Genomic DNA, 26,738 nt, shown 5'->3' with positions numbered 1-26,738 from the left:
TTTGGGGATTTCACCCGAGCGTCGGGAGCAGTTCTGAACCATGCAAAGTCTTCCGTCAAGTTTTTCGGAAGATGGCGCGGTAGAACGGATGTGCCTGGGGGTTCTCTCTCTGTGAGGGGCCCTGAGGATTCTCGGGGTTCATTTTGAGACCTCCGGCTCAGCGACGCTAAACTGGAACATGCGTATCGCAGTGGTACAGAGGAAGCTAGCAATGTGGAAGGCTAGGTATTTGTCTTTTATGGGCAAAGTCCTGGTCCTAAAGGTGGATGTGTTGCCGTCTCTTTTGTATTTGGCGTACATCTACCCATTGCCGGCTTGTCTGAGGAGGCCTCTAGTGAGGCTTGTGTTTCAGTTTATGTGGAGTGGCAGGTGCGAGTGGGTCGCCAGGGCACGCATGATCTGTCCTATCGGGGGAGGGAGGTAGGGGGTACCACATTTCCCCCTCAAGCTGGACTCAATTTTTGTTTCTTTCTTGTTAACGGAGCTTGCTCAGCCAGTGATACACCCGTCCGGTTACCTCCTGAGGGTGTTCTTCTCGTATCAGGCGAGAAGCGTAATGGTGTGGTCTAACGCGGGTCCTCGGGCGGAACAGCTGCCGTGGCACTTTGGTCATGCGGCCAAGTGGCTGCGTGCGCACCCCGAGGTTGAAGTTGCCCGAGTAGGTTTAGACCACAGGCACCTGTACGAGGAGGTCAGGCAGGCAGGGAGTCCTGCGCCCGTAGCGGGCATCTCGTCAGTGGTCTGGGAGGGTGTGCAGGCGCGGGGCCTGGACAACGGGCTCAAGGACCTGAATTGGTTGAGCCTTCATAAGCGTTTGCCGGTACTTTCCATCTTGTACCGGTATAGTTTGGTGCAATCCCCCACCTGTCCAATATCCTCTTGTGGCAGGGAGGAGACTGTGCACCATGCCTTCTGGGACTGTGCCTTTGCCGGACTAGTCTGGGCTAGGGCACGGGTGATGCTAGGTGTGGTTAGGAGTGATTTTGTTTTGACATGGGCTAGGCTAGAGAGAGGCGTAGGGAGAGCAAAGGGAACGGATAGGGACAGGTTTCTGCTCTGGCTTCTCATGAGTCTCTTTAAAAGGGACTGTGGGAAGCCAGGAAGAATTTAGTCAAGACAGGGAGAGATTGGGGGTGGAAGGGATAGTGAGAAGGGTGGAAGGTGATTTGAGGGGGAGGATGAAGAGGGAGGAGAGGAAGTGGGGGAAGCATGCGGCACGGGAGAGGTGGAAAGGGGGTTTAGGGCTGGGAGTGTTAGAGTGAGTTTGGTAAGGGGATAGATTAGGGAAGGGGAGATAGGGAAAGGGTTAGGTATTGGTTAGGTATGACGGGGAGGGACGATGCTCCCCTGAGGTTTGTTTTTGTCTTGGTGTTTGGTGATTTGGTTTTGTAAATATAAGTAATTAAGAATGAATGAGAGATATGATTTTGTAAAGTGTGAATGGTATTGATTGTAAATAAATTATTTTAACCACCAAAAAAAAAAAAGAATAATAATCTAGTGGACAAGACGCTCAAGAACCACAACACAGTTACTGTTTAAAACACCTCGGTAGCTTGCTGGCCAACATGCAACCGAAACATTTAAGCTCTTTCGACCACTTTTGTGAATATTCATCTCGTTGTTTTAAAAACAGTTCTGTTGAGGTATCTACTGGTTAACTTTAACGTAATGTACTTGTTACATTTGCAAACTTGTTCTGAGCCTAGCACTCGGCTAGTCGCTAATGCTAACTAGCTAGCTAGCATTCACAACCATGAGCTCTTTAAGCTACTCGCCCCCAGCTAAAGAAGAGGCGATATGTTGGACGGAGAAAGAATCTCTCAGATTGAACGTTTTCATAAAAGAAGAAGAGGAAGATATCTCAGTGAAAGTAGAGGAAGAAGCTTTCAGAATTAAAAAGGAGGAAGAGGAGTCTATCAGCATCGCATTGAAAGAGGAAGATGTTATTGTGAAAGAACCTTTTGGAAAGGAAGAGGAGGCTATCATATTAAAAGAGGAGGATGGTGTTACAGTGAAAGAAGAGAAAGAACCCATTAGAGTGAAGAAGAAAGACAGGATAGAGGCTGTCACAGTGGAAGAGGAGGAGGTAGAAGCTTCGACAATGAAAAAGGAGGAAGAGGCTATCACATTGAAAGAAGAAGAGGAAGAACCTTTTAGAGTGAAAGAGGAAGAGGAGGCTATCTCAGTAAAAGAGGAGGACGACATTCTGGGAGTGAAAGAGGAGGAGGAAGGAGAAGAAGAGGAGACTGAAGATCGGATTAGCACCGGTGAGTATTGTCTTAAAAACAGGGACACAAACGTTGCACTTGTGAAGTAATATGTTGTTTTAAATAGGCGTTCTACTGAAGTGATATACTTCAATAGGTTATTCAGGACTGTAGAAATTGTTCGAGGGCAATCTGCCATTGGTACGTGCATTTTTTGACTTTTTAAATTAATAATATATAGGCCTAGCTATTGTTTATTGGAGAAAATAACTGATACATGCTGAATGAACTTAGTTCAACTAACTCTTACAGCCTTGTTATAAAATTGCTTAAATTATTTTTTTCCCTTCAATCTACACACAATACCCCATAATGACATCACAATACCCAATAATGACATCACAATACCCAAAAATGACAAATCAAAAACTGTTTTATTTTAATTTGAGTTCATGTATATAAATAAATAAAAAACAGGAAATATCACATTACATAAGGATTCAGATCTTTTCCTCAGTACTTTGTTGAAGCACCTTTTGGCAGCGATTACAGCCTCCAGTCTTCTTGGGTTTGCTGCTACAAGCTTGGCACACCTGTATTTGGAGAGTTTCTCCCATTCTTCTCTGCAGATCCTATCAGGCTGTGTGAGGTTGGATGGGGCAGCGTTGCTGCACAGTTATTTTCATATCTTTTCAGAGATGTTAGATCGGGCTCAAGTCTGGGCTCTGGCTGGGCCACTCAAGGACATTCAGAGGCTTGTCCTGAAATACAGTAGCAACAAAGCTATACAAAATGAAAATCAAAATAAATAAATATTGTTCAGTATGATCAATACTAACTTTATGATCAATACTAACTTTGCATAATGTTGTAATATATTGTGTATATTTATACCCAATGGTTTCCAAATATGTGAAGTACATTTTTGCTATTCTGTATTTTTTTATACCATAAATCCTTGATGTTCCAAATAAGCCCAGTTTGCATTGAAACACATGGAGATTGTGTTTATCACCTAATAAATCAATAAACCCGAGCATAAATGTTTTTTTTCTTCAGATTTAAGTTGATTAAAGTACTCAAACTACAGTTATGCACATTATTCATAGTGTCCTTTACCAAGATGAAATCATTAAGAACAACTAGAAACCTCTGTACTCTCTGCAGCACGTTAGAAGTAGACAGGTAGTTGTTGATGCAGAGAGAAAGAAGAAGAAGGTCAGGGTTGAAGGATATCAAGGATAGAAGATCTGGGCAAACAAATGAAGGACAAGAAGATGACTACTGACCGAATACTCGTGGCAGTTCGGGCCGGGGTGTCATATTGTTGTCCTGCCTTCATCCAGGTGATTCTGTTTTTAGGGGTTTCACCACCTGTACCTTTCTAATACAAGAGTAGGTTAGAGTAGATTAGAAAGGGTCTTTAGGCTTTATAAAGACAAGTTGAACTAACTAACAACAATAGGGGTTTCACCACCTGTACCTTTCTAATACAAGAGTAGATTAGAGTAGATTAGGGAGATTAGAAACGGTCTTTAGAAAGACAAGTTGAACTAACTAACAACAATAGGGGTTTCACCACCTGTACCTTTCTAATACAAGAGTAGATTAGAGTAGATTAGCGTAGATTAGGGAGATTAGAAACGGTCTTTAGGCTTTAGAAAGACAAGTTTAACTAATTAACAACAATAGGAGAACAGCAAACGGTAACCAGCTTTCAGAAAAATGTATTAAAAGTTGTTTGTGTTTATGGTCTTTGTGCAGCTGCAGGATCAATATTCACCTTTATAATATGGGATGAAGCCTGAGCTGGAATGTGAAGCTAACGGAAGCTGGCTAGCTTTAGAAAACCCTGACTAGTTCTCTCTAGTGTCGTAGTATACCCCTCAGAACCCCAAAGATAAGCTTGTAATTGTAAAAAAACACTGTATAGTCAAAACATCCATGTTTTTAGTATTAAACTAAATACTTGTTTTTGTCTTTGGCAGGAGCGAGACCAGACTCTCACTTGGACAGAGGAAAGAGTACTTCAGGGCAACCAGACCCAAAGATGGCCAAACCAGCGAGACCACACCACTGCTCCCATTGTGGAAAGAGTATTATTAATTTAAGGAGTCTAAAAGTTCATCAAAGAGTACATACAGGAGAAAAGCCTTACCACTGCTCGCAGTGTGGAAAGAGTTTTACTCAGTTAGGGAATCTGAAAATGCATGAGCGAATACACACAGGAGAGAAGCCTTTCCACTGCTCCCAGTGTGGAAAGAGTTTTACCCAGTTAGCTGCCCTGAAAATACATGAGAGGACGCACACTGGAGAGAAGCCTTTCCACTGCTCCCTGTGTGGAAAGCATTTTACCCAGTTAGGGGCCCTGAAAACACATGAGAGGACACATACAAGAGAGAATAATTTCCACTGCTCCCTGTGTGGAAAGACTTTTACCCAGTTAGGGTCCATGAAAACGCATGAGAGGACACACACTGGAGAGAAGCCATATCGCTGCTCCCAGTGTCAAAATACCTTTTCCGCATTAAGGGACCTGAAATCACATGAAAGAACCCACTTAGTAGAGAGGCAGAGGCCGTTCCAATGCTCTCAGTGTGGAAAGAGATCACATGACAACACACACAGGAGAAAAACCGTTCCACTGCTCTCAGTGTGGAAAGGGTTTTACCAGGTTAAGCACACTAAAAACACACAAGAGTACACACAGGAGATCAGCATTTCCAATGCTCTCAGTGTGGAAAGGGTTTTACCAGGTTAAGCACACTAAAAACACACAAGAGTACACACAGGAGATCAGCATTTCCAATGCTCTCAGTGTGGAAAGGGTTTTACCAGGTTAAGCACACTAAAAACACACAAGAGTACACACAGGAGATCAGCATTTCCAATGCTCTCAGTGTGGAAAGGGTTTTACCAGGTTAAGCACACTAAAAACACACAAGAGTACACACAGGAGATCAGCATTTCCAATGCTCCCAGTGTGGAAAGAAATGGTTAGAAAAGGCATCCATTAACAATAGTTAGGGAACCTGCAAGACCACGACGGAACACACACCGGGAAGATGCCGTACCACTGCTCCCAGTGTGGAAAGAGATTTTTCACATCTCATAACACGCAGTGCTCCACACTTTTCGACTGAGAATGTGTTTTCCTGGGTTCGGTCATGAAAATCTGGGAAAAGTCATGAATTTTTTTGTTGTTGTGTTTTCCAAAAAGTGTTTTCAAAAAGTCAATGGAAATGAATTGAACTTCTGTTAGCCATTTATTTAGGCATAGTTTGTAAATATGTTATTAATCACATGCAAATCACCATATCAACCAGGATCAGAATGCTTTAATGCTGTGTGACCGCATCACCTGCACATACAAGGGGAGAGAGACAGTAGCACTGTGGAGTGGGCCTCAAGGGGAGAGAGACAGTAGCACTGTGGAGTGGGCCTCAAGGAGAGAGACAGTAGCACTGTGGAGTGGGCCTCAAGGGAGAGAGACAGTAGCACTGTGGAGTGGGCCTCAAGGGAGAGAGACAGTAGCACTGTGGAGTGGGCCTCAAGGGAGAGAGACAGTAGCACTGTGGAGTGGGCCTCAAGGGGAGAGAGACAGTAGCACTGTGGAGTGGGCCTCAAGGGAGAGAGACAGTAGAGCTGTGGAGTGGGCCTCAAGGGGAGAGAGACAGTAGCACTGTGGAGTGGGCCTCAAGGGGAGAGAGACAGTAGCACTGTGGAGTGGGCCTCAAGTGGAGAGAGACAGTAGCACTGTGGAGTGGGCCTCAAGGGGAGAGAGACAGTAGCACTGTGGAGTGGGCCTCAAGGGGAGAGAGACAGTAGAGCTGTGGAGTGGGCCTCAAGGGAGAGAGACAGTAGCACTGTGGAGTGGGCCTCAAGGGGAGAGAGACAGTAGCACTGTGGAGTGGGCCTCAAGGGGAGAGAGACAGTAGCACTGTGGAGTGGGCCTCAAGGGAGAGAGACAGTAGAGCTGTGGAGTGGGCCTCAAGTGGAGAGAGACAGTAGCACTGTGGAGTGGGCCTCAAGGGAGAGAGACAGTAGCACTGTGGAGTGGGCCTCAAGGGAGAGAGACAGTAGCACTGTGGAGTGGGCCTCAAGGGAGAGAGACAGTAGCACTGTGGAGTGGGCCTCAAGGGGAGAGAGACAGTAGCACTGTGGAGTGGGCCTCAAGGGGAGAGAGACAGTAGAGCTGTGGAGTGGGCCTCAAGGGAGAGAGACAGTAGCACTGTGGAGTGGGCCTCAAGGGGAGAGAGACAGTAGCACTGTGGAGTGGGCCTCAAGGGGAGAGAGACAGTAGCACTGTGGAGTGGGCCTCAAGGGAGAGAGACAGTAGAGCTGTGGAGTGGGCCTCAAGGGAGAGAGACAGTAGCACTGTGGAGTGGGCCTCAAGGGGAGAGAGACAGTAGCACTGTGGAGTGGGCCTCAAGTGGAGAGAGACAGTAGCACTGTGGAGTGGGCCTCAAGGGGAGAGAGACAGTAGCACTGTGGAGTGGGCCTCAAGGGGAGAGAGACAGTAGCACTGTGGAGTGGGCCTCAAGGGAGAGAGACAGTAGAGCTGTGGAGTGGGCCTCAAGGGGAGAGAGACAGTAGCACTGTGGAGTGGGCCTCAAGGGGAGAGAGACAGTAGCACTGTGGAGTGGGCCTCAAGTGGAGAGAGACAGTAGCACTGTGGAGTGGGCCTCAAGGGGAGAGAGACAGTAGCACTGTGGAGTGGGCCTCAAGGGGAGAGAGACAGTAGAGCTGTGGAGTGGGCCTCAAGGGGAGAGAGACAGTAGCACTGTGGAGTGGGCCTCAAGGGAGAGAGACAGTAGCACTGTGGAGTGGGCCTCAAGGGGAGAGAGACAGTAGCACTGTGGAGTGGGCCTCAAGGGGAGAGAGACAGTAGAGCTGTGGAGTGGGCCTCAAGTGGAGAGAGACAGTAGCACTGTGGAGTGGGCCTCAAGGGAGAGAGACAGTAGCACTGTGGAGTGGGCCTCAAGGGGAGAGAGACAGTAGCACTGTGGAGTGGGCCTCAAGGGGAGAGAGACAGTAGCACTGTGGAGTGGGCCTCAAGGGGAGAGAGACAGTAGCACTGTGGAGTGGGCCTCAAGGGAGAGAGACAGTAGAGCTGTGGAGTGGGCCTCAAGGGAGAGAGACAGTAGCACTGTGGAGTGGGCCTCAAGGGGAGAGAGACAGTAGCACTGTGGAGTGGGCCTCAAGGGGAGAGAGACAGTAGCACTGTGGAGTGGGCCTCAAGGGGAGAGAGACAGTAGAGCTGTGGAGTGGGCCTCAAGGGAGAGAGACAGTAGCACTGTGGAGTGGGCCTCAAGGGGAGAGACAGTAGCACTGTGGAGTGGGCCTCAAGTGGAGAGAGACAGTAGCACTGTGGAGTGGGCCTCAAGGGGAGAGAGACAGTAGCACTGTGGAGTGGGCCTCAAGGGGAGAGAGACAGTAGCACTGTGGAGTGGGCCTCAAGGGAGAGAGACAGTAGCACTGTGGAGTGGGCCTCAAGGGGAGAGAGACAGTAGCACTGTGAAGTGGGCCTCAAGGGAGAGAGACAGTAGCACTGTGGAGTGGGCCTCAAGGGGAGAGAGACAGTAGCACCGTGGAGTGGGCCTCAAGTGCTGTTAGCATTTATTCATGCTAGTTAACTGTTTAGCTGTTTGCATTTATTCATGCTAGTTAACTGTTTAGCTGTTTGCATTTATTCATGCTAGTTAACTGTTTAGCTGTTAGCATTTATTCATGCTAGTTAACTGTTTAGCTGTTAGCATTTATTCATGCTAGTTAACTGTTTATCTGTTAGCATTTGTTAGCATTTATTCATGCTAGTTGTTTAGCTGTTAGCATTTATTCATGCTAGTTAACTGTTTAGCTGTTAGCATTTATTCATGCTAGTTAACTGTTTAGCTGTTAGCATTTATTCATGCTAGTTAACTGTTTAGCTGTTAGCATTTATTCATGCTAGTTAACTGTTTAGCTGTTAGCATTTATTCATGCTAGTTAACTGTTTAGCTGTTAGCATTTATTCATGCTAGTTAACTGTTTAGCTGTTAGCATTTATTCATGCTAGTTAACTGTTTAGCTGTTAGCATTTATTCATGCTAGTTAACTGTTTAGCTGTTAGCATTTATTCATGCTAGTTGTTTAGCTGTTAGCATTTATTCATGCTAGTTAACTGTTTAGCTGTTAGCATTTATTCATGCTAGTTAACTGTTTAGCTGTTAGCATTTATTCATGCTAGTTAACTGTTTAGCTGTTAGCATTTATTCCACTGACACTTGCCGGTTAAGGCCATGCAAAGTTTATTCACTTTTTTGGACAATTCATTTAAACTGTTTTCTTCTTGTTTTGTTTTTGCAAACAAATGATTCACTTCACCATTTGTATTAGTTAGGATTCTGGTGAATCAAAATAATCAATTGTGAATCACGAGGACAAAACCTGCCATAATGATCTATTATTTAATTCTTCAATCTCCAATAAATGTTATTCATCTTATATATTTATTAATGTCTGTGTTTCTTCCTCCAATATGATAATGAGGTAATGAAGTGGTGTCAAGCCAATGTCTGTCTGTGTGTCTGTGGTAACTAACACACCAATATAGTAATGAGGTCGTGTCAAGCCAATGTCTGTCTGTCTGTGGTAACTAACACACCAATATGATAATGAGGTGGTGTCAAGCCAATGTCTGTCTGTGTGTCTGTGGTAACTAACACACCAATATGATAATGAGGTAATGAAGTGGTGTCAAGCCAATGTCTGTCTGTGTGTCTGTGGTAACTAACACACCAATATGATAATGAGGTGGTGTCATGCCAATGTCTGTCTGTCTGTGGTAACTAACACACCAATATGATAATGAGGTGGTGTCAAGCCAATGTCTGTCTGTCTGTCTGTGGTAACTAACACACCAATATGGTAATGAGGTGGTGTCAAGCCAATGTCTGTCTGTCTGTGTGTCTGTGGTAACTAACACACCAATATGATAATGAGGTGGTGTCAAGCCAATGTCTGTCTGTCTGTGTGTCTGTGGTAACTAACACACCAATATGATAATGAGGTGGTGTCAAGCCAATGTCTGTCTGTCTGTCTGTGGTAACTAACACACCAATATGGTAATGAGGTCGTGTCAAGCCAATGTCTGTGTGTCTGTGGTAACTAACACACCAATATGATAATGAGGTGGTGTCATGCCAATGTCTGTCTGTCTGTGGTAACTAACACACCAATATGGTAATGAGGTGGTGTCAAGCCAATGTCTGTCTGTCTGTCTGTGGTAACTAACACACCAATATGATAATGAGGTGGTGTCAAGCCAATGTCTGTCTGTCTGTCTGTCTGTGGTAACTAACACACCAATATGATAACGAGGTGGTGTCAAGTAAATGTCTGTGTGTCTGTGGTTTCTGATCAATGTCACAGCGCTTTGCTCAATAGTAGAATTTGCGGTTTGTCTTCAAAATAAAAGTCCCGCATTTGAAACGGAAGCAAACAGATTCATATAGTGGAATCACTCCATATTTGGACCAGATTATGTTTGAAATGTTGTATAAATACAACAAAAGACAATCATTTGTTAATTTACTCCCCCAAAAATGTAATCAGATGACATCGCACTGTGGATGTATTAGACATGATAGAACATTGTACAGCCTATGGATCTGAGAGGTCCATGATAGAACATTGTTCAGCCTATGGATCTGAGAGGTCCATGATAGAACATTGTACAGCCTATGGATCTGAGAGGTCCATGATAGAACATTGTTCAGCCTATGGATCTGAGAGGTCCATGATAGAACATTGTTCAGCCTATGGATCTGAGAGGTCCATGATAGAACATTGTTCAGCCTATGGATCTGAGAGGTCCATGATAGAACATTGTTCAGCCTATGGATCTGAGAGGTCCATGATAGAACATTGTTCAGCCTATGGATCTGAGAGGTCCATGATAGAACATTGTACAGCCTATGGATCTGAGAGGTCTATGATAGAACATTGTTCAGCCTATGGATCTGAGAGGTCCATGACAGAACATTGTTCAGCCTATGGATCTGAGAGGTCCATGATAGAACATTGTTCAGCCTATGGATCTGAGAGGTCCATGATAGAACATTGTTCAGCCTATGGATCTGAGAGGTCCATGATAGAACATTGTTCAGCCTATGGATCTGAGAGGTCCATGATAGAACATTGTTCAGCCTATGGATCTGAGAGGCCCATGATAGAACATTGTTCAGCCTATGGGTCTGAGAGGTCCATGACAGAACATTGTTCAGCCTATGGATCTGAGAGGTCCATGATAGAACATTGTTCAGCCTATGGATCTGAGAGGTCCATGACAGAACATTGTTCAGCCTATGGATCTGAGAGGCCCATGATAGAACATTGTTCAGCCTATGGATCTGAGAGGTCCATGATAGAACATTGTTCAGCCTATGGATCTTGAGAGGTCAATGACAGAACATTGTTCAGCCTATGGATCTGAGAGGTCCATGACAGAACATTGTTCAGCCTATGGATCTGAGAGGTCCATGACAGAACATTGTTCAGCCTATGGATCTGAGAGGTCAATGACAGAACATTGTTCAGCCTATGGATCTGAGAGGTCCATGATAGAACATTGTTCAGCCTATGGATCTGAGAGGTCCATGATAGAACATTGTTCAGCCTATGGATCTGAGAGGTCCATGATAGAATATTGTTCAGCCTATGGATCTGAGAGGTCACATGACAGAACATTGTTCAGCCTATGGATCTGAGAGGTCCATGATAGAACATTGTTCAGCCTATGGATCTGAGAGGTCCATGATAGAACATTGTTCAGCCTATGGATCTGAGAGGTCCATGATAGAACATTGTTCAGCCTATGGATCTGAGAGGTCCATGATAGAACATTGTTCAGCCTATGGATCTGAGAGGTCCATGATAGAACATTGTTCAGCCTATGGATCTGAGAGGTCCATGATAGAACATTGTACAGCCTATGGATCTGAGAGGTCCATGATAGAACATTGTTCAGCCTATGGATCTGAGAGGTCCATGATAGAACATTGTTCAGCCTATGGATCTGAGAGGTCCATGATAGAACATTGTACAGCCTATGGATCTGAGAGGTCTATGATAGAACATTGTTCAGCCTATGGATCTGAGAAGGTCCATGACAGAACATTGTTCAGCCTATGGATCTGAGAGGTCCATGATAGAACATTGTTCAGCCTATGGATCTGAGAGGTCCATGATAGAAGCATTGTTCAGCCTATGGATCTGAGAGGTCCATGATAGAACATTGTTCAGCCTATGGATCTGAGAGGTCCATGATAGAACATTGTTCAGCCTATGGATCTGAGAGGCCCATGATAGAACATTGTTCAGCCTATGGGTCTGAGAGGTCCATGACAGAACATTGTTCAGCCTATGGATCTGAGAGGTCCATGATAGAACATTGTTCAGCCTATGGATCTGAGAGGTCCATGACAGAACATTGTTCAGCCTATGGATCTGAGAGGCCCATGATAGAACATTGTTCAGCCTATGGATCTGAGAGGTCCATGATAGAACATTGTTCAGCCTATGGATCTGAGAGGTCAATGACAGAACATTGTTCAGCCTATGGATCTGAGAGGTCCATGACAGAACATTGTTCAGCCTATGGATCTGAGAGGTCCATGACAGAACATTGTTCAGCCTATGGATCTGAGAGGTCAATGACAGAACATTGTTCAGCCTATGGATCTGAGAGGTCCATGATAGAACATTGTTCAGCCTATGGATCTGAGAGGTCCATGATAGAACATTGTTCAGCCTATGGATCTGAGAGAGGTCCATGATAGGAATATTGTTCAGCCTATGGATCTGAGAGGTCAATGACAGAACATTGTTCAGCCTATGGATCTGAGAGGTCCATGATAGAACATTGTTCAGCCTATGGATCTGAGAGGTCCATGATAGAACATTGTTCAGCCTATGGATCTGAGAGGTCCATGATAGAACATTGTTCAGCCTATGGATCTGAGAGGTCCATGATAGAGACATTGTTCAGCCTATGGATCTGAGAGGTCCATGATAGAACATTGTTCAGCCTATGGATCTGAGAGGTCCATGATAGAACATTGTTCAGCCTATGGATCTGAGAGGTCCATGATAGAACATTGTTCAGCCTATGGATCTAGAGAGGTCCATGATAGAACATTGTTCAGCCTATGGATCTGAGAGGTCCATGATAGAGACATTGTACAGCCTATGGATCTGAGAGGTCTATGATAGAACATTGTTCAGCCTATGGATCTGAGAGGTCCATGACAGAACATTGTTCAGCCTATGGATCTGAGAGGTCCATGATAGAACATTGTTCAGCCTATGGATCTGAGAGGTCCATGATAGAACATTGTTCAGCCTATGGATCTGAGAGGTCCATGATAGAACATTGTTCAGCCTATGGATCTGAGAGGTCCATGATAGAACATTGTTCAGCCTATGGATCTGAGAGGCCCATGATAGAACATTGTTCAGCCTATGGGTCTGAGAGGTCCATGACAGAACATTGTTCAGCCTATGGATCTGAGAGGTCCATGACAGAACATTGTTCAGCCTATGGATCTGAGAGGTCCATGATAGAACATTGTTCAGCCTATGGATCTGAGAGGTCCATGACAGAACATTGTTCAGCCTATGGATCTGAGAGGTCCATGACAGAACATTGTTCAGCCTATGGATCTGAGAGGTCCATGATAGAACATTGTTCAGCCTATGGATCTGCAGAGGTCCATGACAGAACATTGTTCAGCCTATGGATCTGAGAGGTCCATGACAGAACATTGTTCAGCCTATGGATCTGAGAGGTCCATGATAGAACATTGTTCAGCCTTGGATATGATAATGATATGAAAATAATTTTGCACGCCCAATTTTTCCAGTTTTGATTTGTTAAAAAAGTTTGAAATATCCAATAAATGTCATTCCACTTCATGATTGTGTCCCACTTGTTGTTGATTCTTCACAAAAAATACAGTTTTATATCTTTACATGGAACCATTTACTGTGAGAGCTTCCTTCCTGACTGAGATCAAAGAGGTCTACCTCGCTATATAAGAGACATGGAACCATTTACTGTGAGCTTCCTTCCTGACTGAGATCAGAGAGAGAAGTCTGCCTCGCAGCTGCTCGTTCAAGATTTGTTTTGTATTATACCTTAAATATTCTCTGTCAATCTTTGGATTGAGTTTTCACCACATTACTGTTGTAGCGACAATCCTTTTGTAGAAATAAAAAAAGCATTCACCCACTAACTGTATAAAAGGGGTTTATAAATAGAAGACCTATTCATCGGGATTAGAATAAAATGTTGGTCTTAAAAATGGCAAATGAACCATAATGTGTACAGTGGGAGAACAACGTATTTGTTACATTGCCGATTTTGTAGGTTTTCCTACTTACAAAGCATGTGGAGGTCTGTAATTTTCTATCATGGGTACACTTCAGACTGTGAGAGACGGAATCTAAAACAAAAATCCAGAAAATCACATTGTATGATTTTTAAGTAATTCATTTGCATTATATTGCAGGACATAAAAAAAATAACAGACCTCGACATGCTTTGTAAGTATGAAAAATCGCAATATCGGCAGTGTATCAAATACTTGTTCTCCCCACTGTACAGCCCATGTACGTTCAGTCATGTAACAGAATGGACCTTGAGGGGAATGAATGCAAACCAAACAACAGTACAAACACCTTCTATCAATGGAAATAGATTTCTCATCTCCTATTTATTTCTATGTGTGGAGCCTGTAGAGCTCTGAAAACTTGGGGGGGCAAAATAACACCTATTTAACAGTCTGATGGCTTTGAGATAGAAGCTGTTTTTCAGTCTCTCAGCTTTGATGCACCTGTACTGACTTTGCTTTCTGGATGATAACGGGGTGAACAGGCCGTGGTTCAGGTGGTTGATGGTCTTTTTGGCCTTCCTGTGACATCGGGTGCTGTAGGTGTCCTGCAGGGCAGGCAGTGTGCCCCGTGATGCTTGGGCAGACCGCACCGCCCTCTGGAGAGGTTGCGGACGGTGCTGTTGCAGTACTAGGCGTGATACCACGTTGCTCTCAATGGTGCATCTGGAAAAGTTTGTGATGGTCTTGGGGGCCAAACTTTTTCAGCCACGTTGTCTGTGTGGGTGGACCATTTCAGATTGTCAGAGATGTGTACGCCGAGGAACTTGAACTTTTCCACTTTCTCCACTGTAGTCCCGTCGATGGGATGGGGGCGCGTTCTCTGCCGTCCCTGTCCTGTCGATGTGGATGGGGCGTGCTCCGCTCTGCTGTCTCTGTCTGCTGTGTCCATGTGGATGGGGGGCGTGCTCCCTCTGCTGTCTCCTGTCCTGTCCATGTGGATGGGGCGTGCTCCTCTGCCGTCTCCTGTCCTGTCCATGTGGATGGGGGCGTGCTCCCTCTGCTGTCTCATCTGTCGATGTGGATGGGGGCGTGTCGCTGTGTCCCGTTGATGTAGATGGGGGCGCTCCTCTGCTGTCTCCCTGTCCTGTCTGTCTCCTGTCCTGTCCTGTGTCGATGTGGATGGGGGCGTGCTCCTCTGCCGTCTCCTGTCCTGTCGATGTGGATGGGGGCCTGCTCCCCTCTGCCGTCTCCCCTGTCGATGTGGATGGGGGCGTGCTCCCTCTGCTCTCCTGTCCTGTCGATGTGGATGGGGCCTGCCTCTGCTCTCCTGTCCTGTCGATGTGGATGGGGGCCTGCTCCCTGCCGTCTCTGTCCTGTCGATGTGGATGGGGGCGTGTTCCCTCTGCCGTCTCCCGTCCTGTCGATGGGATGGGGCGTGCTCCCTCTGCCGTCTCCTGTCCTGTCCATGTGGATGGGGGCCTGCTCCCTCTGCCGTCTCCTGTCCTGTCGATGTGATGGGGGCGTGGATGGGGGGGGCGTGCTCCCTCTGCTGTCTCCTGTCCTGTCGATGTGGATGGGGGGCCTGTCCTCTGCTGTCTCCTGTCCTGTCGATGTGGATGGGGGCCTGCTGCTGTCTCCCCTGTCGATGTGGATCGTGCTCCCTCTGCTGTCTCCTGTCCTGTCGCCGTGGATGGGGCGTGCTCCCCAGTGCCGTCTCCTGTCCTGTCGATGTGGATGGGGGCGTGCTCCCTCTGCTGTCTCCTGTCCTGTCCTGTCGATGTGGATGGGGGCGTGCTCTCTCTGCTGTCTCCTGTCCTGTCGATGTGGATAGGGACTGCTCCCCTCTGCTGTCTCCTGTCCTGTCCTGTCGATGTGGATGGGGGCGTGCTCCCTCTGCTGTCTCCTGTCCTGTCGATGTGGATGGGGGCGTGCTCCTCTGCTGTCTCCTGTCCTGTCGACGTCGCTGTGGATGTGGGCCTGCTCCCTCTGCTGTCTCCTGTCCTGTCGATGTGGATGGGGGCGTGCTCCCTCTGCTGCTCCTGTCCTGTCGATGTGGATGGGGCCTGCCTCTGTCTGTCCTGTCGATGTGGATGGGGGCGTGTCCTCTGCTGTCTCCTGTCCTGTCGATGTGGATGGGGGCGTGCTCCCTGCTGTCTCCTGTCCTGTCGATGTGGATGGGGCGTGCTCCCTCTGCCGTCTCCTGTCCTGTCGATGTGGATGGGGGCCTGCTCCCTCTGCTGTCTCCTGTCCTCTGTCCTGTCGATGTGGATGGGGGCGTTCTCCCTCCTGTCCTGTCTCCTGTCCTGCTCGATGTGGATGGGGGCGTGCTCCCTCTGCCGTCTCCTGTCCTGTCGATGTGGATGGGGGCCTGCTCCCTCTGCTGTCTCCTGTCCTGTCCTGTGCTGTGGTCGATGTGGATGGGGGCGTGCTCCCTCTGCTGTCTCCTGTCCTGTCGTGTGGATGGGGCCTGCTCCCTCTGCCGTCTCCTGTCCTGTCGATGTGGATGGGGGCGTGCTCCCTCTGCTGTCTCCTGTCCTGTCGATGTGGGATGGGGGCGTGCTTCTGCTGTCTCCTGTCCTTGTCGATGTGGGGGGATGGGGGCGTGCTTCCTCCCTCGATGTGGATGGGGGCGTGCGTCTCCTGTCCTGTCGTGTGGATGGGGGGGCCTGCTCCCTCTGCTGTCTCCTGTCCTGTCCTGTGTGGATGGGGGCCTGCTCCCTCTGCTGTCTCCTGTCCTGTCGATGTGGATGGGGGCGTGCTCCCTCTGCCGTCTCCTGTCCTGTCGATGTGGATGGGGGCCTGCTCCCTCTGCTGTCTCCTGTCCTGTCGATGTGGATGGGCGTGCTCCTCTGCTGTCTCCTGTCCTGTCGATGTGGATGGGGGCGTGCTCCCTCTGCTGTCTCCTGTCCTGTCGATGTGGATGGGGGCGTGTCCCTCTGCTGTCTCCTGTCCTGTCGATGTGGATGGGGGCGTGCTGCTCCCTCTGCTGTCTCCTGTCCTGTCCTGTCGATGTGGATGGGGGCCTCCCTCTGCTGTCTCCTCCTATGTGGATGGGGGCCTGCTCCCCTCTACTGTCTCCTGAAGTCCACAATCAGCTCCCTTCGTTTTGTTAACAAAGGAGAAATGCTCAACTTTTTGTGTATATGGAACATTTATGATATCTTTTATTTCAGCTCATGAAACACGGAACCAACACTTTACACTTTGTGTTTATATTTTATGTTATATTATATATATATTTATATTTTTGTTCAGTTTATATGTATTTTATATTCAGCTTCTATATATGTGTGTAGGAAAGTATTACTTGTAAGAAGTAAGAGAAAACATATCAGTTCATTTTGATATTTTAGACAGTATAAACAATGTGGTGAATATTTTCCTTATTAACTGCGGTACCCACTCCAGTCAACAGATGGCGATGGGAGTCTTTCAGCTGATGCTCGTTGCGTGACGTATAATCTAGTGGACGGGACGGGACACTTCTTCAACAAGGACGACAGGCTACTGATTAAACCACATCGGTTGTTCGCTAGCAAACATAAAACCGGTCATATTTAGACAATTTGTGTGTATATTAACCTCAGTGTTTCAAACACACTGTTTACTAGTTACTTTAATATTTACGTTGTCAGCTAGCTAGCTGTTTTAGTTAGCACTGGGATAGTCTAACGTTCCCGACCATGAGTTCACTGTCTACCACCTGCTAAAAGAAGGAGGACTGCTGGACGGAGAAAAAGAAGGTCCAGTGAAAGAGGAGAAGGAAGATGAGGCTATCACGGTTAAAAAGGAAGTAGAGGGTGAGGCTGTTACAGTGAAAGAGGAAGACGTTTCAGTGAAAGAAGAGGTGGATGTTACTGTTGAAGAAGAGGAAGACGCGTTCAGAGTGAAAGAGGAGGAGGATGAGATTACTGTCACAGTTATAGAGGAGGAAGAAGAGAAGAATGGAGATCTGATTAACACCAGTGAGAATGGAGATCTGATTAACACCAGTGAGTACTATCTTAACTACAGGGGCGCAAATCAATGTGTGGTTATAAAGGGGCATTCCACTGAAGTTCGATACTTCAATACGTTCTCTACTGTGGGAATGATTAAAGCTGTAATGTAAGACGTGTAGACCATTAAACAGTGGGCCACTAACAAAACGGAAACAATGGATCGAATGCATCCAATGACATTAGTCCACATTATCTATTATCATGGAGCTCTGCCCAGCCTATAAACATGACATTATCTATTATCATGGAGCTCTGCCCAGCCTATAAACATGACATTATCTATTATCATAGAGCTCTGCCCAGCCTGTAAACATGACATTATCTATTATTATAGAGCTCTGCCCAGCCTATAAACATGACATTATCTATTATTATAGAGCTCTGCTCAGCATAAACATGACATTATCTATTATCATGGAGCCTGCCCAGCCTGAAACATGACATTATCTATTATCATGGAGCTCTGCCCAGCCTGTAAACATGACATTATCTATTATTATAGAGCTCTGCCCAGCCTATAAACATGACATTATCTATTATTATAGAGCTCTGCTCAGCCTATAAACATGACATTATCTATTATTATGGAGCTCTGTTCAGCCTATAAACATGACTTATCTATTATTATAGAGCTCTGCCCAGCCTATAAACATGACATTATCTATTATTATAGAGCTCTGCTCAGCCTGTAAACATGACATTATCTATTATTATAGAGCTCTGCTCAGCCTGTAACCATGACATTATCTATTATTATAGAGCTCTGCTCAGCCTATAAACATGACATTATCTATTATTATAGAGCTCTGCCCAGCCTATAAACATGACATTATCTATTATCATGGAGCTCTGCCCAGCCTATAAACATGACATTATCTATTATCATGGAGCTCTGCCCAGCCTGTAACCATGACATTATCTATTATCATGGAGCTCTGCCCAGCCTATAAACATGACATTATCTATTATCATGGAGCTCTGCCCAGCCTATAAACATGACATTATCTATTATCATGGAGCTCTGCCCAGCCTGTAACCATGACATTATCTATTATTATAGAGCTCTGCTCAGCCTGTAACCATGACATTATCTATTATTATAGAGCTCTGCCCAGCCTGTAACCATGACATTATCTATTATCATAGAGCTCTGCCCAGCCTGTAAACATAAGCCTACAAACATGACATTATCTATTATCATAGAGCTCTGCCCAGCCTATAAACATGACATTATCTATTATTATAGAGCTCTGCCCAGCCTATAAACATGACATTATCTATTATCATAGAGCTCTATTCAGCCTGAAACATGACATTATCTATTATTATAGAGCTCTGCCCAGCCTGTAAACATGACATTATCTATTATTATAGAGCTCTATTCAGCCTGAAGACATGACATTATCTATTATTATAGAGCTCTATTCATGACATTATCTATTATCATAGAGCTCTATTCAGCCTAAGACATGACATTATCTATTATCATGGAGCTCTGCCCAGCCTATAAACATGACATTATCTATTATCATAGAGCTCTATTCAGCTTGAAGACATGACATTATCTATTATCATAGAGCTCTATTCAGCCTAAAGACATGACATTATCTATTATTATAGAGCTCTGCCCAGCCTGTAACCATGACATTATCTATTATCATAGAGCTCTATTCAGCCTGAAGACATGACATTATCTATTATCATAGAGCTCTATTCAGCCTAAAGACATGACATTATCTATTATTATAGAGCTCTATTCAGCCTGAAGACATGACATTATCTATTATCATGGAGCTCTGCTCAGCCTATAAACATGACATTATCTATTATCATGGAGCTCTGCCCAGCCTGTAACCATGACATTATCTATTATCATGGAGCTCTGCCCAGCCTATAAACATGACATTATCTATTATTATAGAGCTCTGCTCAGCCTGAAACCATGACATTATCTATTATTATAGATCTCTGTTCAGCCTGTAAACATGACATTATCTATTATCATAGAGCTCTGCCCAGCCTATAAACATGACATTATCTATTATCATGGAGCTCTGCTCAGCTCTGACATTATCTATTATTATAGCCTATAAACATGACATTATCTATTATTATAGAGCTCTGCTCAGCCTATTAGACATGACATTATCTATTATCATGGAGCTCTGCTCAGCCTATAAACATGACATTATCTATTATTATAGAGCTCTGCTCAGCCTATAAACATAACATTATCTATTATCATGGAGCTCTGCTCAGCCTATAAACATGACATTATCTATTATAGAGCTCTGCTCAGCCTATAAACATGACATTATATATTATTATAGAGCTCTGCTCTGCCTATAAACATAACATTATCTATTATCATGGAGCTCTGCTCAGCCTATAAACATGACATTATCTATTATAGAGCTCTGCTCAGCCTATAAACATGACATTATATATTATTATAGAGCTCTGCTCAGCCTATAAACATGACATTATCTATTATTATAGAGCTCTGCTCAGCCTATAAACATGACATTATCTTCATCCTCCCTCCTCAGCCCCCAACCGCCCTCATCCTCCCTCCACAGCCCCCACCTGCCCTCATCCTCCCTCCACAGCCCACTCAGTCCCCACCCGCCCTCATCCTCCCTCCACAGTCCCCACCCGCCCTCATCCTCCCTCCACAGCCCCCACAGCCCCCTCAGCCCCCATCCGCCCTCATCCTCCCTCCTCAGCCCCCACCTGCCCTCATCCTCCCTCCACAGCCAGAAACCAGGTTTCCCTCCCCACCAACCCATTACCCCCTCGGTCCCCACCCGCCCTCATCCTCCCTCCACAGCCCCCTCAGTCCCCACCCGCCCTCATCCTCCCTCCACAGCCCCCTCCCGCCCTCATCCTCCCTCCAGCCCCCTCAGCCCCCTCCCGCCCTCATCCTCCCTCCACAGCCCCCTCATCCTCCCTCCTCAGACCCCACCCGCCCTCATCCTCCCTCCACAGCCCCCTCATCCTCCCTCCACAGCCCCCACCCGCCCTCATCCTCCCTCCACAGCCAGAAACCATGTTTCCCTCCCCACCTCGCCCCCCAGCTTATCAGCACCCTTACACCCCACCCAAAAAATTACCAGAGACCCCACCCCCCGTAACACTCCTTCCCCAGGGGCCCGAAAGCAAAGAAAGTACCAAAGTCTAAATATTGATACCAACATTTTTAAATAGACCTCAGTAGGAATACCATCCGATCCAGCTGATTTGACTTTATTCATGTTATCCAAAGCCCTCGAGGACCAATGCTATTTTGAGTTCATTGCGAGACTTAGTAGGTGTCCACTTTAGAAGTGAGCACTGCAAGAGATTAATTTATCGGTCTTAATTGCAAGTGGAGGGCAGAGAGGTAATTTCCTCACGCACAGTCTCTTGGATAGTCGTGGCCAACTCTTTCTGGTGTCTGGTGTTGAGAGCAGCCATTGTTCCTTCCCACAGACAGATTATGCGGAGCCTCGGTGAACCTCTCACACCTTAACATTGGGCTATGCGTTGACAATTATTTTGAAAAGAAGTCAGTTCGTTTCAAATATAGCCACACATTCCAGAACCCAACCAGGATGTTCTAGAATGTTCTTCAAACTGAACTCAGGATTTTGAGAGGCCAAGTCTGGATTAAACTCTAGGTATCATTCAGGTTTGTTTTAGGGCTTCAGTTTAGTATTTAACTAAATGCTCTATTTATTTGTCTTTGGCAGGAGAGAGACAAGACTCTCACTCTGACAGCGAAAAGCGTCTTTCAGAAGAACCAGAGACGTCCAAACCAGCAAGACGACGCCACTCTTCCCAGTGTGGAAAGAGTTTTATCAAGTTAGGGAGCCTTAAAAACCATGAGAGGACACACACAGGAGAAAAGCCCTACCAATGTTCCCAGTGTGGAAAGAGTTTTACCAAGTTAGGGAGCCTTAAAAACCATGAGAGGACACACACAGGAGAAAAGCCCTACCAATGTTCCCAGTGTGGAAAGAGTTTTACAAGGTTCTGGAACCTAAAAGAACATGTGAGGACACACACAGGGGAAAAACCTCATCACTGCTCCCAGTGTGGAAAGAGTTTTATCCGGTCAAGCCACCTGAAAGAACACAAGAGAACGCACACAGGGGAGAAGTCTTATTACTGCTCCCAATGTGGAAAAAGGTTTTATCCAGTTAAGGAAACTGAAAATGCATGAAATGACACATACAGGGGAGAAGCCCTACCACTGCTCCCAGTGTGAAAATAGATATGTTTCATCAGGAGCCCTGAAGTCACATAAGAGAACACACACCGGGGAGAAGCCATACCTCTGTTCCCAGTGTGGCAAGAGTTTTAGCTGGCCAGGGCAACTGAAAGAGCACGAGAGGACACACACAGGAGTGAAGCCTTACTATTGCTCCCTGTGTGGAAAGAGTTTTACCCATTTAGGGAACTTAAAAAGGCATAAAAGATCACACGCTGTAGAGAAGCCGTATCAATGCTCCCAGTGTGAAAACGTGTTTTTATCACCATGGGACCTGAAAAAACATGAGAGAACACACTCTGTAGAGAGGCCTTTCAAATGCTCTCAGTGTGGAAAGAGATTTATCCAGCGTTGTCATTTGAAAGCGCATGAAAAAATACACACAGACGAAAAACCATTGTGCTCTCATTGTGGAAAGAGTTTTACCCAGTTAGGGAGCCTGAAAGAGCACGAGAGGACACACACGGGAGAGAAGCCATACCACTGTTCCCGGTGTGGAAAGAGTTTTACCCGGTTATGGTGCCTGAAAGCACATGAGAGAATGAAGAAGCTGTGTTCTGACTTAAGTTTTTGACTGAGAAGTAGTGTTTTTGTTCATGTCACGTAAAATCAACTTGGTTCGATGCTAGAATCCTGAGTTGCTGCCTACCTTTTTTTAAAAACTTCTAAATTGATGATACTCATTGATTCTTGATTGAACATAACTTATAAAAATGCCTCATGAGCTTAGTTCAACTGTCATACTCAGATTCCAAAATACACGCTTGATTTGCACCAATGTTTTGTAAACAATGTACACACACATTGTAATATGAGCCTCAAAACAGATTATAGTTTAAACTATAATTTTCGGTCAAACTAAAGATTCTAGCTTTAAACGGTCCAATGCAGCCTGTTTTAAAAAAAATCTCGATATCAAATCATTTCTGGGTAATATTTAGGTCCCTTACTGTAATATTTAGGTCCCTTACTGTAATATTTAGGTCCCTTACTGTAATATTTAGGTCCCTTACTGTAATATTTAGGTACCTTACTGTAATATTTAGGTCCCTTACTGTAATATTTAGGTCCCTTACTGTAATATTTAGGTCCCTTACCTTACTTACTGTAATATTTAGGTCCCTTACTGGTCCCTTAATTTAGGTATTTAGGTCCCTTACTGTAATATTTAGGTATCTTAATGTTTAGGTACTGTAATATTTAGGTCCCTTACTGTAATATTTAGGTCCCTTACTGTAATATTTAATATTTAGGTCCCTTACTGTAATATTTAGGTCCCTTACTGTAATGTTTAGGTACCTTACTGTAATATTTAGGTCCCTTACTGTAATGTTTATTTACTGGTCCCTTACTGTAATATTTAGGTCCCTTACTGTAATATTTAGGTACCTTACTGTAATGTTTAGGTCCCTTACTGTAATATTTAGGTCCCTTACTGTAATATTTAGGTCCCTTACTGTAATATTTAGGTCCCTTACTGTAATATTTAGGTCCCTTACTGTAATATTTAGGTCCCTTACTGTAATATTTAGGTCCCTTACTGTAATATTTAGGTCCCTTACTGTAATATTTAGGTAGGTCTTACTGTAATGTTTAGGTCCTTACTGTACTATTTAGGTATCTTACTGTAATATTTAGGTCCCTTACTTTTTTAATGTAATATTTAAATATTTAGGTATCTACCCTGTAATATTTAGGTCCCTTACTGTAATGTTTACCTTACTGTAATATTTCCCTACTGTAATGGTCCCTTACTGTAATATTGCCTACTGGATAAGGTCCCTTGCTGTAATGTTTACCCTTGCTGTAATGTTTAGGTCCTTGCTATATTTAGGTACCTTACTGTAATATTTAGGTACCTTACTGTAAAGGTACCTTACGAATGATTTAGACTGTAATATTTAGGTCCCTTACTGTAATATTTAGTCCTAGGTCCCTTACTGTAATATTTAGGTCCCTTACTGCATTTTAGGTATCTTACTGTAATATTTAGGTCCCTTACTGTAATATTTAGGTCCCTTACTGTAATAAATATTTAGGTCCCTTACTGTAATATTTAGGTCCCTTACTGTAATATTTAGGTCCCTTACTGTAATATTTAGGTCCCTTACTGTAATGTTTAGGTACCTTACTGTAATATTTAGGTCCTCACTGTACTACTCACTGTACTACAGATGTTTCTAAATGAGCTATCTAGACTACTCACTGTACTACAGATGTTTCTAAATTAAATGAGCTATCTAGACTACTCGCTGTACTACAGGCTACAGATGTTTCTAAATGAGCTATCTAGACTACTCACTGTACTACAGATGTTTCTAAATGAGCTATCTAGACTACTCACTGTACTACAGATGTTTCTAAATGAGCTATCTAGACTACTCACTGTACTACAGATGTTTCTAAATGAGCTATCTAGACTACTCACTGTACTACAGATGTTTCTAAATGAGCTATCTAGACTACTCACTGTACTACAGATGTTTCTAAATGAGCTATCTAGACTACTCACTGTACTATAGGCTACAGATGTTTCTAAATTAGCTATCTAGACTACTCACTGTACTACAGGCTACAGATGTTTCTAAATGAGCTATCTAGACTACTCACTGTACTACAGATGTTTCTAAATGAGCTATCTAGACTACTCACTGTACTAAAGATGTTTCTAAATGAGCTATCTAGACTACTCACTGTACTACAGATGTTTCTAAATGAGCTATCTAGACTACTCACTGTACTACAGATGTTTCTAAATGAGCTATCTAGACTACTCACTGTACTACAGATGTTTCTAAATGAGCTATCTAGACTACTCACTGTACTATAGGCTACAGGTGTTTCTAAATGAGCTATCTAGACTACTCACTGTACTAAAGATGTTTCTAAATGAGCTATCTAGACTACTCACTGTACTATAGGCTACAGATGTTTCTAAATGAGCTATCTAGACTACTCGCTGTACTACAGATGTTTCTAAATGAACTATCTAGACTACTCACTGTACTATAGGCTACAGATGTTTCTAAATTAGCTATCAAGGCTACTCACTGTACTACAGGCTACAGATGTTTCTAAATGAGCTATCTAGACTACTCACTGTACTACAGATGTTTCTAAATGAGCTATCTAGACTACTCACTGTACTACAGGTGTTTCTAAATGAGCTATCTAGACTACTCACTGTACTACAGATGTTTCTAAATGAGCTATCTAGACCACTCACCGTACTATAGGCTACAGATGTGAGTCACCACTAAAATAGTTATTAATGTTATTGAGTAGGCCTACATCTTTGTTTAATCTTTGTCTAACAATAAAACAACTTATTATTTTGTAAGAAATGTAAAGGCTTTTTACAATAAATTTGACTGAAGTAGAAGCTCATCTTTTATTCTCATATTTATTGTCTGCCGTTGTCTTGATGTCCCTTGTATGTTTGATGATTTGTTTGTACATACACAGAGCAGAAAACAACATTTCCCCACTGGGATGAAAAAAGTAATTATCTTATCTTGTGATGAAGGAAAGTATTGGCTGTAAAGGGGTTTGAGAAAATGTATTTTCTCATTTTGATATTATTATTATTTGCGAGAATAAATGTCGTTGAATAACTGCTTTACCAACTCCAGTCAGCAGATGGCGATGTGAGTCTTTCAGTTGATTTTTTGTTGTTGTACATAATCTAATGGACTGGACGGGACTCTCCCTAAAAACAAAATGGCAACGAAGTCAGCCACCTCGGTAGCTTACTATCCAACAATAAACTGATGCATTGAAACTCCTTTGATAATTTGTATATTAATCTGGTTTTTAACACAATTTAAACGTAATATGCTTGTTAAATGTACTACATTGTTAAGAGTGATACTGAGCTAAGACTAGACTAGGCTAGTCACTAATGCTAGCTAGCATCCCTGACCAATGAGCTCGCTAAACTACTCCCCCTCTGCCAAAGAAGCTCTGGGGCTGAACATTATCGTGGAAGAAGAGGAGGATATCACAATGAAAGGAGAGAAAGAAGATTTCAGAATTAAAAAGGAGGATGTTACAGTGAAAGAAGAGAAAGAACTGTTTGGAATGGAAGAGGAAGAGGGAATAGAGTATGTAACAGTGGAAGAGGAGGAGGTAGAAGCTTTCAGAATTAAAGAGGAGGAAGTCACAGTGAAAGAACCGTTTGGAGTGGAAGAGGGGGTAGAGGCTGTCACAGTGGAAGAGGAGGAGATAGAAGCTTTCAAAATGGAAGAGGAGGATATCATATTGAAAGAGGAAGAGGCTGTTTCAGTGGAAGAAGAGAAAGAACCGTTTGGAGTGGAAGAGGGGGTAGAGGCTGTCACAGTGGAAGAGGAAGAGGTAGAAGCTTTCAAAATGGAAGAGGAGGATATCATATTGAAAGAGGAGGGGGCTGTTACAGTGGAAGAAGAGAAAGAACCGTTTGGAGTGGAAGAGGGGGTAGAGGCTGTCACAGTGGAAGAGGAGGAGGTAGAAGCTTTCAAAATGGAAGAGGAGGATATCATATTGAAAGAGGAGGGGGCTGTTACAGTGGAAGAAGAGAAAGAACCGTTTGGAGTGGAAGAGGGGGTAGAGGCTGTCACAGTGGAAGAGGAGGAGATAGAAGCTTTCAAAATGGTAGAGGAGGCTCCCTCAATAAAAAAGGAGGACATTTTGGGAGTGAAAGAAAAGGAAGAAATTGGGGAGGAGACTGAAGACCTGATTAACACCAGTGAGTATGGTCTTTGAAACAGGGGCACAAACTCAGGCAGTTGTTGAACCAATGTGTGGTTGTTAAAGGGGGCATTCTAATGAAGTACTACACATGAATATGATGTTCAGTACTGGAGGAAATATTAAAGGATTATCTGGGATTGGTACATGCATTTTTTTTACTTTTAAATTAATG

General features: G+C 44.4%; 1 protein-coding gene and 2 long non-coding RNA genes across 5 annotated transcripts; all 3 read left to right on the top strand.

Moving 5' to 3' along the window:
* The first annotated feature begins 1,544 nt into the window (after positions 1–1,544).
* Positions 1,545–14,277, top strand: LOC127924817 (gastrula zinc finger protein XlCGF17.1-like). Its single transcript, XM_052509440.1, has 4 exons — positions 1,545–1,795; positions 2,117–2,270; positions 4,199–4,652; positions 14,229–14,277. The coding sequence occupies exons 1-4, from the start codon at positions 1,757–1,759 to the stop codon at positions 14,275–14,277; spliced, it is 696 nt and encodes a 231-aa protein (XP_052365400.1). The 5' UTR covers positions 1,545–1,756.
* A 3,044-nt stretch (positions 14,278–17,321) lies between these two features.
* On the top strand, positions 17,322–21,719 carry LOC118380172 (uncharacterized). The gene is made up of 3 exons (XR_008118911.1): positions 17,322–17,432; positions 17,484–17,577; positions 21,318–21,719. It is a non-coding gene; the product is annotated as an uncharacterized LOC118380172 (long non-coding RNA).
* Positions 21,720–23,031: 1,312 nt separating this feature from the next.
* On the top strand, positions 23,032–25,225 carry LOC127924814 (uncharacterized). Of its 3 annotated transcripts, none has more exons than XR_008118903.1 (3): positions 23,032–23,154; positions 23,878–24,675; positions 24,767–25,225. It is a non-coding gene; the product is annotated as an uncharacterized LOC127924814 (long non-coding RNA). The 3 variants fall into 3 exon arrangements; XR_008118902.1 differs by having other exon boundaries at positions 23,878–24,990; positions 25,033–25,225; XR_008118901.1 differs by having other exon boundaries at positions 23,878–25,225.
* Positions 25,226–26,738: the final 1,513 nt, after the last annotated feature.

This window comes from Oncorhynchus keta, unplaced genomic scaffold (assembly GCF_023373465.1).
Source record: "Oncorhynchus keta strain PuntledgeMale-10-30-2019 unplaced genomic scaffold, Oket_V2 Un_contig_4571_pilon_pilon, whole genome shotgun sequence".
In the NCBI taxonomy this organism is placed as follows: domain Eukaryota; kingdom Metazoa; phylum Chordata; class Actinopteri; order Salmoniformes; family Salmonidae; genus Oncorhynchus; species Oncorhynchus keta.
Note: the sequence above shows the minus strand (reverse complement) of the source record. Positions and strands in the feature narration are given on the sequence as shown.